Raw genomic sequence first — 16,531 nt, forward strand, 5'->3', positions numbered from 1 at the left:
GACTATGGAGAGCTTGACTTGATCCACGGGTTTGCCATTTTTCCCTTATTCATCTATACCATTACCCTGTGTACCAGTATCATCATGACTGTCAGGCCACTACCTTTTCTCACGGGGCCAGCCCCAAGCCCTGATACGGCGGCTGGCTTCAAGCCCAGCCCGCCCACAGGCAACCTGGTTTCCGTTTCCCCCCTGTCCAGGGCCCAGATGGCGCTGTGGTTCGACTACCTGCAGCACCCAACCTCTACACACTACTTCTTGACCCTCAAGGTTGAGCTGGACAAGCAGCCTCTCAGCCTGGACAAGATTATACAAGGTATGCACACTCGCCTCCCAACAAATGTGCACATGCTGACCGGCTACAGTTATCCGGGGCTTGGGCAAGCAACATGCCATGCTGCGCACAACCTTCCACGTCGATACAGATACAGATGACATGTCAAAGTCGTACATGGCCGTCCACGATGATTCGTGGGACCAGGAGATCCACGTCCTGATGAACGACGCTCAGCTTTATGAAGCGCTACGGCGGCCATTCCAGCTGTCCTCGGATTCGCCCGTCCGCTGGGTTGTCCAGATGAAGCTTCAGCCTGGCAGCGCTCAGAGCACCTACACTGTCTTCGCGGCGGGTCATCATATCGGCGTGGACGGGGCGTCCATGAGCGTGCTGTCGAACCAGCTCCTGGAGGCCGTGGCATCTGAGGTTGAGGACCAGGCCGACCACAGTGGCCTCCACTATGGGGACTATGTCCAAAGACAGGCAAGTTCATGTGAGCCCCAGACACCTTGTTGCTAATATGCTAACTTTGTTTGCAGGAAGGATATCTGCGCAGTTCATCAGGTGCGGCGGCTGGCAAGTTCTGGCTCTCGCAATTGCAACACACTCAGCCGTTCCGGTGGCGGATGGAGCCGCCAGAAGAGATCAGCACCCCAAACTACCGTCAGCTAGACACCTGGAACTTTTTCCCAACCGCTCAAATCCAGGAATGGGGCAACCTATACAAGACGTCCTGGTTTCGCGTGGCTACGTCCATAGTGGGGCTTGTCACTGCGGCCATGGCTGAGCCCCAAGCCCACCACGACCATGCTCTAATGGTGGCGTTTGGTGCCAGGCCCAAAGGCTTTGAAAACAACGTTTCACACATGGCCAACACAATGCCCGTCAAGTTTCCCCTGTCGTCGCTGCTGCGGGACGACGCCACCTTTTCGGACGCGGTCAAAGCCATGGGCCGCAACGTTTCCACGGCCAAAAAGTATGAAAACTTGCCATTCATGTGGCTCATGGAGCAGGCAAACCGGCAGATGGACCCCAAGCTGCTGGACTTTAAAGTGGCCATAACATACTCGCCTAAACTTGCCAACAAAAGCTGCGAGCTGTTTCCCGTGGAGGGTATATGGGACCTGTTCTTTTGCTTCCTCGAGCAGGAGGACGGCGTGACCCTGGGAGTCATCAGCAACCCGCGCGTTTTCGGCGCGAAAGCTCTCGGCCAGCTGCAAAGCTTGTTCAACGAGATTTTTGCGCTGTCAAAGGCCAGCCCAAGCTTTAAGCTGACCGACTTGGCTTTTTTGCAAAACAGGACGCCCTCTCGGTTCATCTCCGGCCCGGCCCTGAACGACGTCGAAAGCATCAGCAAGTCGAGGGTTTACCGGCTGATCAAGGCCAGAGCAGCGAGCCAGCCCGACCTTGTCGCTCTGATGTCGGCGGAAAAAAGTGTTCAAATGACGTACCGCGAACTCGCAGCTCAGAGCAGCCAAGTAGCCCACTTTCTCCAAAAAAACCGTCTTGGCAAGGGCGATGCAGTCCTTGTCCACCTGGAACGCGGCTTCGCCCAGATCGTATGGATCCTCGGCGTCATGGAGGCGGGTGCCTGCTATGTAGCCCTCGACAAGACCTGGCCCGCAGCCAGGAAGGAAGCCATCCTAAGGGCGGCCAAAGGAAAGCTGTTGGTCACGGACGACGAGAAAATGGACTTTGAGAAACAAGACACGACCGTCGTGTTCCTTGCGCAGTCCGCGGCCGAGATAGCCAGCATGCCCGAGAGCACTTGCGAATGCGAGGTTGCAGATGACGATCTGGCCTATGTCGTCTTCACATCGGGGTCCACAGGCCAACCCAAGGGCGTCATGGTCGAGCACTCCAACCTGAGCCACTACGTCACCGCGACGCGCAGCTTTGTCAAGATCGGACCCCATTCTCGCGTGCTGCAGCTCGCGTCCTTTGCCTTTGACGCCATAGTGCTCGAATACGCGGTCACCCTCGCCCATGGCGGTACCCTGTGCTTTGCCAACCACCCAGAGGTGCTGGTAGGCGAGTACCTGGCCGACGTCCTCGACAGCAACCAGGTCAACTTCTTCCACTGCACACCTTCGGTCTTGTCGACCCTTCCGGCAGGGAGGCGGCTGCCCTCGCTGAGAACCGTTTCCGTGGGAGGTGAGGCCTCGCCGCCTGGCCTGCTCGACCAGTGGAGGAAGAGAGTGGAACTGCTGCACGCGTACGGCCCGACCGAATGCACTGTGATCTGCACACTGGAAAGGATTTCCGAAGACGAATCGACCCAAACCGCCATCGACGCCACCGTCATCGGCAAGGCGCTGCCCAACTCGGACATTCGCATATGTGAGGAAGGCAAGCTGGAGCCCCTTGCACCCAACCAAGTCGGCGAGATTTGCGTCGCCGGACCGCAGGTCACCCGTGGGTACGTGGGCCAGGAAGAGCTCACGGCCACCAAGTTCCACAACATCACTCTCGCCGACGGCTACCCGACCCGGCTCTATCGCACTGGCGACAAGGGTTTCATTGACGATGACGGCAAGCTGCACATTCAGGGCCGGATCGGAAACCGCGAGATCAAGGTCCGGGGATACCGACTGGACCTGTACGAGGTGGAGAAGAACGTGATGGCTTTCGACCCCGAAGTCACCCAAGTGTCGATCCAGCAAGTTGGAGAGTCCTTGGTGGCACTCGTGGTGCCCGCCTCGGTCGACTGCGACCGCATCCGCAGCAAATTGCTGAAGGACATGCCCCGTTATGCAGTGCCCACCCGTTTCATCCGAATCGCGAGCCTGCCGCTGAACATGAACGGAAAAATCGATCACGCCCAGGCCAGCAGTCTTGCGGCAGAGCTGGTGATGCAAGATGCCACCCCTACCCCTACTGCTGTACGAGCTGTCGGCGTGACGGAGGAGAACCTGAGTCTCAAGACAAACGAAAATGGCCTGGAAAGACAGGAGATGCTTCGCAGGCACCTCACAGCTGAGGTCACAGACTTGTGGGCCAAACTTCTGGGTTCTTCTCGGCAGTTCGACCCCGAAGTCGGATTCTTCGATGCTGGCGGCCACAGCCTCTTGTTAACCCAGCTTCACAAGATGATCAAGGAGCGTTTCGGCACGGGGTCGCGACCCAGCCTCTTGGACATCTTTAGCATGAGCTCGATCCGGAAACAGGTCGACTGCCTTTTGGGGATTGTGGACCAGGATGCCATGCTCGGATCGGAGCCCACTGTTAGCAGCTCTCGGTCGCAATTCAGACGGTCGGCAGAAACCCCCTCTTCTCCCATCAGCGCTCCAAGCAGCGCTCCTGTCGACACCGACAAGGACCTATACGCCATCGTGGGCATGTCGTGCCGGTTCCCCGGCGCCACCACCGCCGAGCAGCTGTGGAACGTGCTCATGGAGCAGCGCGATACCATCACCACTTTTGCACCCGCCGAAAACCTCGGCTTCGCCCTCGAGGAGAACAGCGTGTTCGTGCCGCGCTACGGCATGATCGACGCGCTCAAGGACTTCAAGCCGTCGGCGTACTTCATGTCCGACACCGAGGCCCAGACCACTGACCCCCAGAAGCGCGTCTTCCTGGACGTGGCCGCCGACGCCCTGGCCGACGCGGGCACCTCGGCCAACCCCGGAAACCCGCTGGACCCTGTGGGCGTGTTCGTCGGCGCGGCCGCCAACACTTTCCTCTCCTCGTGTGACAACCCGGGGAGCAAGCCGCCCGGCGACGAGGAGCCGCAGTCCTTTGCCAACCACTACCAGCAGCTGCTCGACTGCCCCATCGGCACCTTTGCCTCGTTCAAGCTTAACCTGACCGGACCGGTGGTGACGCTCAACACGGCATGCTCGTCGTCGCTCGTCGCGCTGCACCTGGCCTGCGCCTCGCTCTCGCACGGCGACTGCAACACCGCCGTGGTGGGCGGCGTGTCCATGGCCTACCCGCAGGAGGGCGGCTACGTCACCGCCCGGCCGGGCGGCGACTCGTCGGCCGTCTTTTCCCCCTCGGGCGTCTGCCACCCGCTCGACTCGCGCGCCGACGGCTGCGTACCAGCCGACGGCGTGGCCGCGCTGGTGATCAAGCGTCTGGGCGACGCCCGCGCCGAGGGCTGCAGGGTGTACGCGGTGATCGAGGGTATAGCAGTCGGTGCCGATGGGTCCGTCGACAAGGCTGGGCTGGGCGTGCCCAGCTCCTCAGGCCAGAGCCGCACCGTCGAGGCGGCGCTGCGCAAGGCGGGACCCCAGGCGCTGAACCGCCTGCGCTACGTCGAGATGCACGGCTCCGGCACCCCGTGGGGCGACGCGCTCGAGGTGCAAGGGCTCAAGATGGCATTTGACCGCCTCCACAAGACTGGTGCCGCAGAGCAGCCCGGCATGGTCCGGGCCCAGACAGAAGCGGACAGGATTTACCTGGGCTCCAACAAGGGCAATTACGGCAACACTGAGGCGGCCTCGGGACTGCTGAGCCTGATCAAGGCGTCCATGGCCCTTAACCTGGGCGTCGTGCCACCGCTGCCGAACCTGGCCGAGCCCAACCCCAAGTGCGAGTTTGAAGAGAGCAAGTTCGAGCCGCTCGGGAAGCAGCTGGCCCTCGCGCCGGGGGACCGAGTAGGTGTCACCAGTCTAGGTTATGGCGGCAGCAATGCGCACGTGGTCTTGGCCTCGGCGCAGCTTTTCGGGGTGGAGCAGAAGGCTTTCTTTTGAGCAGGGCGGACTCGGAGCTATATTTTACTGTAGTTTTTTTTTTTTTTTTTTAGTTTTTTTTTTTTTGTTTTTACTCTGTAGATTTCGTGTTAAAATGATTGATTATTCTAACGCGGTTTATCAATACCCTGGCTACTATTCGATCCAATTCCATCTTTCTTTTCAACGCGCGTGTTACGATCAAGGTATCGGGGTAACCTGTTCTTATGGTAAAATACAGTGGGTTGAAGCAACTGAGCGTCTTAACTGGTAACTGGGTATTTTCAATAATTGGGGTGAAATTATGATCGGTCTCAAATAAATATTGAGGTTAACTAAAATTTGATTGTTGCTAAACAATCCTAAAATCGAATTTATCTACATGGTAATAAGCGTGTTTTATATAGGCTATGTTCCAAATATAATCATTTTTATATAAATAATTATGATTACCCTAGGGTAATTACCGCTGGTCTAATCACCTCCTTGGCAGTGATCGTGGTCACTTTTATTTTGGTAATCGGGTTAGGGTTCCTTATTTTATCGTCACGTGACCCTCGTGTTTTCCCTCTCTTGTTCTTGGTCCGTAATTCCTGATAGTTCTGACCTGGGTTTCCGACACCTCCTCCGTCCCTGCCCAATCGTGTCGGTCCCAACCCTGGTCGTAACAGCGCGGTTCTTCGACCAGTAAAAAGGGAATTATCAAATCGGTAAATACAAATTATTTTTGCAGTAGATAAATTTCGATCCAATACCAAAATAAACATTCGGAAAACCGCATTACTTGGGGTTGTACCTTGTGGGCCCCCTTAAAGATGGGGTTGCAATATTATGATTTTTTGACAAAATCGTGGGCCAAAATCTTTCTTGAAAATGGAGCTTGTAAGTACTTTAAACCATATAAACCGGCAACTACAACGTTATATATAGCAGAATTATAATATATGACAAGCCATTATATTATTAATTGTTACGATATTTTATGCATATGTGTCTAATAAATAAATTTAATATATTATTTACATAATAATTTAGGTAAAATTTAGTTTTGGTAATATCGGTTGAGTAAAATTCACCTTTCGCTTGATATTGACAATAATAGCTTCGGATTATAAACAAAAATGGAATTTCAAAAGGCAATTCATGCATGTGACAATGGTCTGTTGAGGGTATTTGGGATTCTCGACGCTTTCTATCCTTCCACGGGATCGGACGGGGACCAGGTGGTCGATGTGTGTTTGGGGGTGATTTGGGAGCGTGTGCACATGGCTGAGTGAACAGTCTTTTATGGTGCTGGATGACACTTTTACTATCACTTTGTGATCTATTACCAGACTAGATATAGGCAGTCCAGTTGCAGGTAGAAAGATTGTCATATAGCACAATGATACCCAGGTACCTAGCTAGGTAGGGTGAGGAAAACGATGGACTCCACTCGAACCAACCACCGCTTCTCCTTTTTGCAAGATAACCGCCTGTGCTTTGCACAAGATGGCAGACTCAAGCAGCATTGGGATGTGGATGACATACTCAGCTTTGAATCGTACGATTTGTCTCGTCACACGAACAGAAAAGGGTATGGTTCCGGGAAGATTCAGAGGAGCACCGCTCTTTCATTTTGGCATGCTGGAGTCCTCTTCATGTGGCGGCATTCACCGGCAAAGCCGAAATCCTCGTGAGGCTGTTGTGCGCAGGTTTTGATCCAAATGAGATCTGTCACGGATTTTGCCACTGCCACCATACAGGAATAAGTGATGAGCACCGTCCTGCGGCCTACGTTCCTCGAAGCATGTTAGACTTTTGAGTGAGCTGGCCTGCCTAGCAGTTTCGAACTGCCTGCCCGAGACTATACGATTCCTTCTCGAAGTCGGAGCAGAGTTGGATCTGGCCAGGGCTATCCGGCGGTGCATCTCTTATCGTTTATTTCATTTGCAAGACGGCTCAGGTACAGCCACACTTCACGTTTTTCCTCGACCCCCACATTGCCAAGGACACCCTCTAGTTGAGGCATGCATTCGAATTGTTGATGCATAACCGCTGTCGCGATCCATTTGGGGTTGATTATGGATCCGAGGAGCCCATGTATAATCAGGGCATCACCAACGAGTACGCCAGGTGGACTATCAGGACAAGGTGGAGTTAGACGCCGTCAGAATGCATGGCCTGAGTGCATGGCCTGAGTCTGACCCTGGAAACGGCGTTCGACGAAACACTTTTGCCTGATATAATATATCGATATGCCACAAATATTTCCCCGGCGGAATTTAGTTCAATCATCCCCCAGGCTGGGGCTGCTAATGCGGAAAACGTAATCTGTTGGAACGCATGGAAGATCCTGACTGTGCGATGAGGCACGAGCATTGCTCGGCAGGGCTCGCAAAACTCATACGCCTTTCTCGACTCAAACGCATGCTTGACTTCAAACCATCAGCCGTGGGATGAGCAGGACCGCGCAATATTCGAAAGGAACTTTATAGGCTTAGCTCTCTAAGCATCCGGTATGTTCTTGACACGCCCGCGCGTGAATAGACTATTCTCCGTTGGCTCCATCAAGGGGGTCATTTATTGCTAAAGGTCTCGCCCATACTTCCTTCACATATCCGTGTGATTAAACTAGAGCATCTGGTCTTTTCATGGTCTCCTGAGGTCCTGTGGAGCGAACTCATTCGGACAAAAAGTACCAAAACATGTCGGCCATAATCAAGACAAGCCACGCCCTAATCCGGGCAGTGTGCCGGTCAAGCCTCGGTTTCAAATCCGTTGCTAGTTTAGACGCTAACCCGAAGCCTCTCATGTTTTTGTGCTACGGATGCGTTTTTCCTACCTGCTTCATCTCCTTCAGCCCAGAGACTATACAGTCGGCGCTGCCGCTGCACCAAATTCTCGTAAGGTGGGTTTGCCCACCACAAAAGCTTGAAGTTTGCCATTTACGCGGCCGATGGTCATGGAGACCCCAAACTAGACTGCTTGATTGCCACGACCGTCTTCCACGCCTGCTTGGGCTTCTTTGGGACCCAAAACTGGCAGACATCGTGATCAAACCACCGACCAAACTACCTCGTCAGTGGACAGAACAAGATCCGGCGGGGCAACCCATTCGTGGTGTTATTTTGTGGCCTTCGCAGCCTCTCACTGCAATGAAGGAAACAGCTCGAGGGCTGACAAAACACTTTAGCGTTAATAGAACGTTCGAGAGAAGGTCGGAGGTTTCTGTGCTTCCTCTCTTGGACTAACTAGACGAAGGGTGTGCGTTGTGTCGACAAGTGATGCCAGGTACTAAGCAAACCTGATTAATTCTCTTTTATTTCTATTTAAACATGCCCACAAATCTTGTACAGTATTGACGCAAAAACACTAACCATGCCAAAAACTACAAAGCCATTCTTCTACGGCTTGATGCTGCTCTTCTTTTTTTTTGAGTCTGTCAATCTAGAAGATGGCGTTACTGGCACAGGTAAAAGGCCCCTTGATCTCGTTCTCGGCATTGTCAAACACCTGGTGCAACCCGGTGGCGGCCGACCACAACCCGGCCGAGTTCATAAACAATGCCAGCACGATGATGAACACGTTGACGACAAACAGGCAGATCTTGCGCCAGCCGCTAAACAAAGTCCCCTCGTGCCAGTTCATGTGGAACCAAAAGACGGCCGAGATTCCAAAGGTGAACCAAGCGATAAAGGTCGCCGACGAGATGGCCAGGATGGAGCTGAAGATGGGGATGGCGTTGGCAACGACAAAGGCCAGCACCCAAAACAAGGTGGCGCATCCAACCCACATGGCCCAGCTCTTAGCCGTCCGCGCCGTCAGCTCGCTCGTCGCTCCGACCCTCTTCATGGCGACCACGTAGATGTACTTGATGGCCGTGTGGCCAAACACGGCGCCCGTGGCCAGCACACACGGCAGCGCGATGCCGTAGGCCACCTTGGCGGCGACGCGCGGCGCCGAGCCCAGGGACGGGCTGGTCGTGTACTCGCCCGCCAGGCAGTAGATGGCCACGCCGGCGACCAGGTACATGGGGATGGCGATGGCCTGCAGGGTGATGAGGGCGGGGACGAAGTCTCGGCTCGGGTTGCGCATCTCGGCCATGTTGCTCACAAAGGCGATGTTGCCGGCGTAGGCATAGCAGACGTTGAGGCAGGCGGCCACGCCCTCGCGGAAGTTTGGGTTGCCGACCACCTTGATCAGGGCCTTCTCCCTGGTCCAGCCCGACGGGGCGGCTTGCGGGTTTCCGATGCCCAGGCTGATGATGACGATCAGGACGGCGGCGACGATGGACACGGTGGAGGGGATGCCGATGTGGGCGATGAACTTGAAGGTTCGGGGCAGGCACAGTAGCCAACAGCCGAGGGCGGCAATGCCGATGAAGCCGGCGGTGCAGACGCCGTGGTTGGATAGGGTGTTGAGGGCGACGCTGATGGTGACGATGGTGGAGGCGCACGTCAGGCACATCTTGGTGACCAGGCTGACGCCCATGATGACCTCTAGCGGCCTTCCACCCACGATGCGCGCCATGTCGACGGCGTTGACGACGTGCGGGTGCCGCCTGTAGAACTGAAGCAGCTCGTAGGCGGTGTAGGTGGACAGCAGGCCGATGCCGATGATGGCGACCACGGCCGGCGCGATCCCCAGCGTCTCCACCACGCTTGGAAGCGCCAGGATTCCCAGACCGATCTGGTTCGTGATGAGTATCAGAGCTGTGTTCCACCGCCCGACCGTCCTGTAGTTCTTGCCGCCCTCGCTAAAGATGTTTTCACCAGTCGCCCGGTCCACCGACGGGTCTGCGGCGGGCGGCGTGCGCGGAGGAGTCTTCTTCTCGCGGTACACGTCGCTGCTGTTGTTGCTGTCATAACCGCCGTTGCTGCCGGCCGCGGCATGAATCTGCTTCTCAGACTCGGGCGTCGTCGTCCCCCCTCCAGCCGTCACTGCTGCCGTGTTGCCCATGGGCGGCTGTCCCGTATATGTCTCCATTGTGACGGCGCCTTGTGTCTTTTGACTTTTCCTTCTGTTGATGGCCTTTTCTCAGGAGGGGCGCAGTAGCTATGCTGTTCTCTTCGTCTCTCCGACTAGCGTTTGCTGGCAGGCGTAAAAGTCGGATGGAGGGACGGCAGGTGGAACAGTGCCGGTTCTTTGTTTTTGTTTTGGCTGTCCTCTTTCCCCCAACTCCTTTCAACCCCTTTATTGTTGCAGGGGGAACAAACAACACAACCAAAGACCCGAGGTGTGGCCAAAAGTCTGGGACCTGTTTTGCCAACCGCCACTGGTCAACGAGGAAAAAAAACCCCCACCGCAAGGGTCCTTTCTTATCTCGACAGCTTGCGTGGTAATTTCCGGGGTTGACGCGGGGCGGTATTTGCACTACTGTATGTACTTGACTGGACCGGAGATGATGAGAATGGGGTTGGGGACTTGCTTTTCTTTGTTTTCTGTGGGCGGGCAAGGCGGGCTCTAGCGGCTCTGCCTGATTGTCTCAAGGGGGGGGGGGGGGGGGGGGGTTTTTTCTGGAGAAATCATCAAACAGAGAGAAAAAAAAAAACCTTCTCAAGCCCCATATACTTTTACCCATCCGAGTTTGCGGTTTTCCTTGACTCTGTTGGACGACCGAAGGGTGGAGCTTGATATCCATCTCTTTCGTAACGTTTTCTGTAATGCGGCTCCATACAGTACCGTTAGGGCAAAGTCTCACGTCATTTATTAGTGTCGCGTGCCATATTTTCTTCTTTTGGTTTTTCTTGGGATGATTTGCAATGCACGGATACGTAAGAAATTTCGAGGTAGCGGTCTCGGCGCTGTCATGGAAACACCAGAAAAATGCCCTTTGGTGCGCCAGCGGCGGCCAAGCCAACCCGATTCAAGGCAGCTTGGCAACAAATGTAGAAGAGATAACACGCGCCCACACGTCGCCCTGTCATCTTGGGGTTAAGTATACTTGGTTTGGCCGGTATTACCTTATTATCAAACAACGTCCGACCGAAACATCAACCGGATCTTGCGAACAAGTGGGCAAATAAAAAAAAATTCATGCTGGTCCATTCTCCGTTTTCTCTCGGCAGTCGTCACTGTGGTTCCACAGGCCGGTGGTGGATTGGCCGACCACTGGGCGGTCGGCTCTCGGCACCGCCCGGCACCTTTCATCTTGGCGCGGCTGGGGTGTTGAGTCGATCGAGTCGACATTTCCGAGGAGCAACCCTGTTTTTTGCATATAGACTTTTTTTTTTCTTAGTTGCGCGTGATTCCTATCTATTTCTTTCTTCTTTTTTTTCTTCATGGCAAATCCCCTTGATTGCATCTTTCCAAGGCCCCATGGTTCCGCGATATCGCAGCTTACGCACTCTCGGATGGTCCGTACAGTTGGCAAACAACAGGGCGGGAGATAGGAACACGATCCCGCTTCTGCTCATGCCATGAAATATCCGTTGTTGACGTATTGCCTTAGTGCCGCTTCTGCCGGCGATCTCGTGAGAAAAGATTGCGAATGAGCAGGTTCAAGGCAAAGGTGCAAAATCAAAACCGCTGTGGCAATGATAAGTACTGTAATTTATCTACAAAGTACCGGTGGGAATCGCGTCGGGCACATTTTTTCGGGCCCTGGACGGCTTGTAGCGCTGCAAGTCAATTGCCGGCTGGGGGAGTCGGACGAGTAGTCCGAGCTCCGACCCATGCGCGCGCGCCTTTGGGGCCATCAAGGTCGCGGGACGCAGCAAAAGACATGGGGCCGGCCGGCAGCAGGGACCGTGAGTGAATAAGCGGGCCAGAGAAGCGTGCAAGTCGACGCGCTCCGGCCAGGGCGAGACCAGAAAAGGACGGGTGCGGCAAATTCACAGCTCTTGAGTGATGGGCGGCGGTGTGTTGGTATTCCTTTCGGCTAAATAGACTCACTCCCACGACATTGTTCATAATTTGAGTTGCAAAAAATGGCATCATCCGGGACTCGACTTTTGACTGGTGGAAGTTTGTCCAGTGTTTCGGAGCGTACAAGCGAAGTAACTAGGAATCATCCTGGCCCATTCCCTGGGTCAAATACGCGGAAAGTCTCCGCTCGGTGTGCGCCCTGACAACATACGAAGCCCTTGATCAGCTTTCTTCCCAATTGTAGTCGTCCCGGGAGAAAGGAACGGAATGAGAAGAAAAGAAAAAAAAAAAACAAGCACTTTCAACCATTTGCATATTGAAACGGGTGCATATAGCAATTTCGCAGAGCGGCAGTGATCGCCAAGAGTACCGGCTGTCCTTTTAGGCTATTCTCAAAAAACATGGAGTATTGCATGCACGAGTCCGGGGTGCATACAACTCGAGCGGCAATTGCGGTGCATTACGTCCCGATGCGGCGACGACGATTCGTTTATTATTCCCTGGGTCCTAGATAGGAATTAAGCAAGCTGTCTTGGTAGCATCCTCAGGTGAAAAGATTGAAAAACTTGCATCGTCATTAATGCAATAATGGCAAGGGTTTTGAGGATGCCTGCGACATTATCAGCGCCCCCAGCCATGTTAAGAGTACCAACAGCGCAGTAATTGGGGGAAAATTTCAAGCTTAAGGGAATATACCCGAGACGCTCATGACCACAAGACTCCACATTAACCAAATTCCATCATGTCGAAGCCGGGGATAAGTGGCAAAGACCGAGCCTATAGCTGCCTGTCTTGTAGAGGCAGACTAGACTAGAATTGTCCAGTCCATATAGAGGTAATTTATCTGAGCGATTTTATGTTCCGTCCCCTCCTCAGATGGAAAGATGTAAGTGATGGTACCGGTACCACATCGCATCGCACCGAAATGATGCCTCGAATGCATCCTTTCATCAATTGATGTCAATCTCCCGGAAATAAGCATTTGCCAATGAAGTTCCAAGACCAACTGCCGCCTCGGCATGCAGATGTGAATGCCCTGGCCAAGGCCCGCCTCATTGCTTGTTATAAACCGTTGCATATCAAAATCGACAGTTATGCTATACCTAGTAAATTGCCTTGAGTAATCTGCTATGAAGCTGTTATGCGCAGATATCAGCGATAAAAAAAAAAATAAAAAATACCTTTTATATGATACACGAAAGTACATCATGGAGCTAGATGGAATTGTCAGGGGCAATTTGGATATTTCATTTCTCTGGCGAGATAACCTGCGAACCCCCCAATCCAAACCAATTGGTTCTGTGGGAAATCAATCCAGCACATTACAATAGGGAGAGGATCGAAACAGCGAGATTTCAGGGGCTTTCGGGTATTTACGACAGAACGCATTAAGCCTTTTCTGACATTTCTTTTCGCCATCGGAAGCTTCCGAGGTTCCCTAATAGGTGCAAGTAAAGAGACAATGTATCCATACCAGCCAGCATACCAACAACCATTTTTTTTGGAACCGGGTCTAGATTAATACCCCCCAGATATTGGTACTATATTCCCTCCCGGTTATTTATGCTCCTGGTGATGACCCCATCGCCACAATCCTCAGCTTACAAAAAGGGCTCGACTGCACCAAGGCCATTCCTCGTTCGGGACCCTTCTTTTTTCCTCCTCCTCACCTCTCGCTATCCCGACAAGGTCTCTCAATCACTTTTGTTCCCTTCTTTACCAGAAAGACCACCCCCAAAACAAAAGTCGTTGCTACTACTCTCTCCCCCACCACGACGACAGAAAGCATCTACACAATGGTCTCCTTCACCACCTTCCTCGTCGCCGCCACGGCCGCCCTCGTCGCGGCCAACCCGGTCCCTCCTTCAATGGACGAGATGCGGGAGATGTACATGAAGTCGCGTGACCTCGAGGCCCGCAGCGGAACGCCCAGCGCCACCGGCACGCACGACGGCTTCTACTTCTCCTGGTGGACCGACAACGGTGCCCAGGCCACGTACACCAACAACGCTGGAGGATCCTACAGCGTCCAGTGGTCCGGTAACGGCAACCTCGTCGGTGGCAAGGGGTGGAACCCGGGGAGTGCTCGGTATGTTTTTTTTTTTTTTCTCTCTCTTCTCTTCTGTCTTCCCCTTTGCATTTACCAACGACAGATTATTGATGCATAAAAACAGAAACGTCACCTACACTGCCGACTACCGCCCCAACGGCAACTCGTACCTGTCCGTGTACGGCTGGACGCGCAACCCGCTCGTCGAGTACTACGTGGTGGAGAACTTTGGCACGTACGACCCTTCGTCGCAGGCCTCGCGCAAGGGCACCATCAACGTCGACGGCGCGACGTACCAGGTAGCCCAGTCGACCCGCACCAACCAGCCGTCCATCGACGGCACCCGCACCTTTCAGCAGTACTGGTCCGTCCGCCAGCAGAAGCGGAGCTCGGGCACCGTCGACATGAAGAAGCACTTTGACGCCTGGGCCTCGATGGGCATGAAGCTCGGCACCCACGACTACCAGATCCTCGCCACCGAGGGTTACTTTAGCAGCGGCTCGTCGACCGTCACCATTCAGCGGTGAACAAGAAAAAAAATGGAGGTTTGTTGGTTTTGGCCGCAAAAAGGGTGGGGGGGTTGGCGGGGATGTCTGTTATGGGCAACAAAACTCGCATTCTTGTCATTCTTTTAGTCAGTTTTATACATGATGACATTTTCTATAGCCATGCCCAGTTTTAACGAAGCAAATTGGTATTCTTGCACACACTTAAAGTGATTGAAGAATAATCTTTAGGCGAACTCCTGTGCTGCAACGGACTGTGGATGTATTAGCTTGAGACTGATCACTGTATGCTTGAATGAGTTATGCTTAAACTTGGTGGACCAAAGTTATCCGTTGGATGATACCTTTGGCCCGACGATGTGAGGGTCAAGAGGAGTCTCAGACCACAAGACGAGCACCAGAAGGCGATGACAGTTCCTCTTGAGAAAATGACCATGATTGTCAAAAGGCCAAGCATGGTGTGGTAAGAGTGTGCATCTGCTCCGGGAACCATGTTCACGATCACCCACAGCTACCTAGGCGATTCCACGACTTGCGCCCTCCCAGACTTGCCCAGTGGGAGATATCAAGCGATCATATGATGCAGAAACTCATGGCCATATTTCAGTTCCCACCATATAACATCGTGTTCAGAACAATCGGCACAGAGCGAAGCAGGGCGGATAATAAGAAGTATCATTCCTGTCTTCTACAAAAGACAGGCATGACAAGAAATTCAGGTATCTAGGCCAAACTCCAACGCAAAATGCTCACATCACTAAGCAAGACACTCCCCCAACCACAGTAAATCCTCACAAGAACACAGCTCCCATCACCAAATCAGACGACAGCAGCAGGCTGGGGGTTGTTGCCAACGGTCTTGTACAGCTCTCTAAGCTGAAAGGCCTCGTGGCCGCCCTCGGGGACCTCGCCGACGACCCTGGCGGGCCTCCCCGCCACTATGCTGAAGCTGGGCACGACCGTGTTGGGGGCGATGACGGCACCGTCCAGCACGCGAACGTAGTCCTTGATGACGACCAGGTCGCCCACCACAGCGTCGTGGCCAATGTGGACGTAGCTTCCGACCGAGGCGGCCGAGACGACGGTCCGCTCGCCGACGAAGACGTGATCGCCGATGCGGAGGGGGATGTGGGTGAATATGCTGCGGGGGAAGTGGGGAGGGGGGATTGTCAACAGGGGCCATGTTTGTAGAAGAAGGGACGGGGAGGGAGTGAGAACAACGAGAAGAAGAAGAAAAAAAAGACGGGTCACGCAAGTCCACTCACCCTTTATGAAGCCTCGACGGCGGTTTAAGGCACGAACCCCGACTCAAAAAGCAGTACCGGCCGATAGCAACAGCCGTCTTGCTTTCGGACGACGACGACGACGAGCCCGAAGTGGACGTACGAGTCAAGTCGCCTCGGATCATGACCTCTGGCTGAATGACGGTCTTGCCACCCAGCATAATATTCTGGGTACCGACGAGGACGGCCTTGCGGGACACCTTGTTGCCCGTGTCCTATTTTTTTGTAGCCCGGTTGCGCAAAGCGTCAGCTGCATGACCTGCGCGGTGGCGGCTGGGACGGCGCGGAAAAAAAAAACAGGGCGGGAAGGAATGTGATGAGCAAAAAAAGTCAGGAACTGACCGTCTCAATGTACTCTCCACGAGGCGGGCGGCGAGACATTGTGAGGGAGGCGCCGAAGGGCCGCAGGTCTGTCAGTCTATCGTTTGCTCAAAAATTTGATCGTCTATCTTGCGGGTGTGGTCTTGTTCTTGGGTCATCGTCGCCCATGACCGCCCGCTTTCGGTTTGGTTGCGAACGCGCGGGTTGCTGGCCGAGTGGAGCTAGATCTTCTGAAGGAGGGGCGCGAGCTCACGTGACTTACAAGGCTCTAAATCACGTGAAGGCTCGGCTTGTCGGGTACTTTCCTGCTTGCCACGGTTTGCCATTGAGCGATGCTGGGAGATGTCATGTCTTGGATTTGTTGCGATGGCCTATACCTAACATACTGACTACAACATACCTACGTGACATCGAGGTCAATCCTACTGTATGAGTCGGTACGAAAAAAAAGAAAAAAAAAAAAAAAAAAAAAAAAAAAAAAAAAAAAAAAAAAAATTGTTGAGCCCTGACTTGCCCATTAGCCTACAAAGCAAACAATGGCACGCAAGGGAAGCCAGTGAAACAAATGAATG

At 53.8% G+C, this 16,531-nt stretch overlaps 5 protein-coding genes across 5 annotated transcripts; 2 read left to right on the top strand and 3 right to left on the bottom strand.

Moving 5' to 3' along the window:
* Nucleotides 1–84: 84 nt before the first annotated feature.
* On the top strand, nucleotides 85–4,971 carry PgNI_00069 (uncharacterized protein; the record flags this gene model as incomplete). The annotated part of the gene is made up of 3 exons (XM_031120153.1): nucleotides 85–316; nucleotides 366–748; nucleotides 817–4,971. The coding sequence occupies 3 exons, from the start codon at nucleotides 85–87 to the stop codon at nucleotides 4,969–4,971; spliced, it is 4,770 nt and encodes a 1,589-aa protein (XP_030987666.1).
* A 3,408-nt stretch (nucleotides 4,972–8,379) lies between these two features.
* On the bottom strand, nucleotides 8,380–9,918 carry PgNI_00070 (uncharacterized protein; the record flags this gene model as incomplete). Its single annotated transcript, XM_031120154.1, has 1 exon — nucleotides 8,380–9,918. The coding sequence occupies one exon, from the start codon at nucleotides 9,916–9,918 to the stop codon at nucleotides 8,380–8,382; it is 1,539 nt and encodes a 512-aa protein (XP_030986284.1).
* Nucleotides 9,919–10,966: 1,048 nt separating this feature from the next.
* PgNI_00071 (uncharacterized protein) lies at nucleotides 10,967–11,348 on the bottom strand (the record flags this gene model as incomplete). The annotated part of the gene is made up of 2 exons (XM_031120155.1): nucleotides 10,967–11,136; nucleotides 11,276–11,348. The coding sequence occupies 2 exons, from the start codon at nucleotides 11,346–11,348 to the stop codon at nucleotides 10,967–10,969; spliced, it is 243 nt and encodes an 80-aa protein (XP_030986285.1).
* A 2,015-nt stretch (nucleotides 11,349–13,363) lies between these two features.
* On the top strand, nucleotides 13,364–14,670 carry PgNI_00072 (uncharacterized protein). Its single transcript, XM_031120156.1, has 2 exons — nucleotides 13,364–13,888; nucleotides 13,974–14,670. Exons 1-2 carry the CDS (start codon nucleotides 13,596–13,598, stop codon nucleotides 14,374–14,376), a joined length of 696 nt encoding a protein of 231 aa, XP_030986099.1. The 5' UTR covers nucleotides 13,364–13,595; the 3' UTR covers nucleotides 14,377–14,670.
* Nucleotides 14,671–15,014: 344 nt separating this feature from the next.
* Nucleotides 15,015–16,127, bottom strand: PgNI_00073 (uncharacterized protein). The gene is made up of 3 exons (XM_031120157.1): nucleotides 15,981–16,127; nucleotides 15,621–15,853; nucleotides 15,015–15,496 (listed from the first exon to the last, which is right to left on the bottom strand). Exons 1-3 carry the CDS (start codon nucleotides 16,017–16,019, stop codon nucleotides 15,175–15,177), a joined length of 594 nt encoding a protein of 197 aa, XP_030986100.1. The 5' UTR covers nucleotides 16,020–16,127; the 3' UTR covers nucleotides 15,015–15,174.
* Nucleotides 16,128–16,531: the final 404 nt, after the last annotated feature.

Source organism: Pyricularia grisea, assembly GCF_004355905.1.
Source record: "Pyricularia grisea strain NI907 chromosome Unknown Pyricularia_grisea_NI907_Scaffold_1, whole genome shotgun sequence".
Taxonomy (NCBI): Eukaryota; Fungi; Ascomycota; class Sordariomycetes; order Magnaporthales; family Pyriculariaceae; genus Pyricularia; species Pyricularia grisea.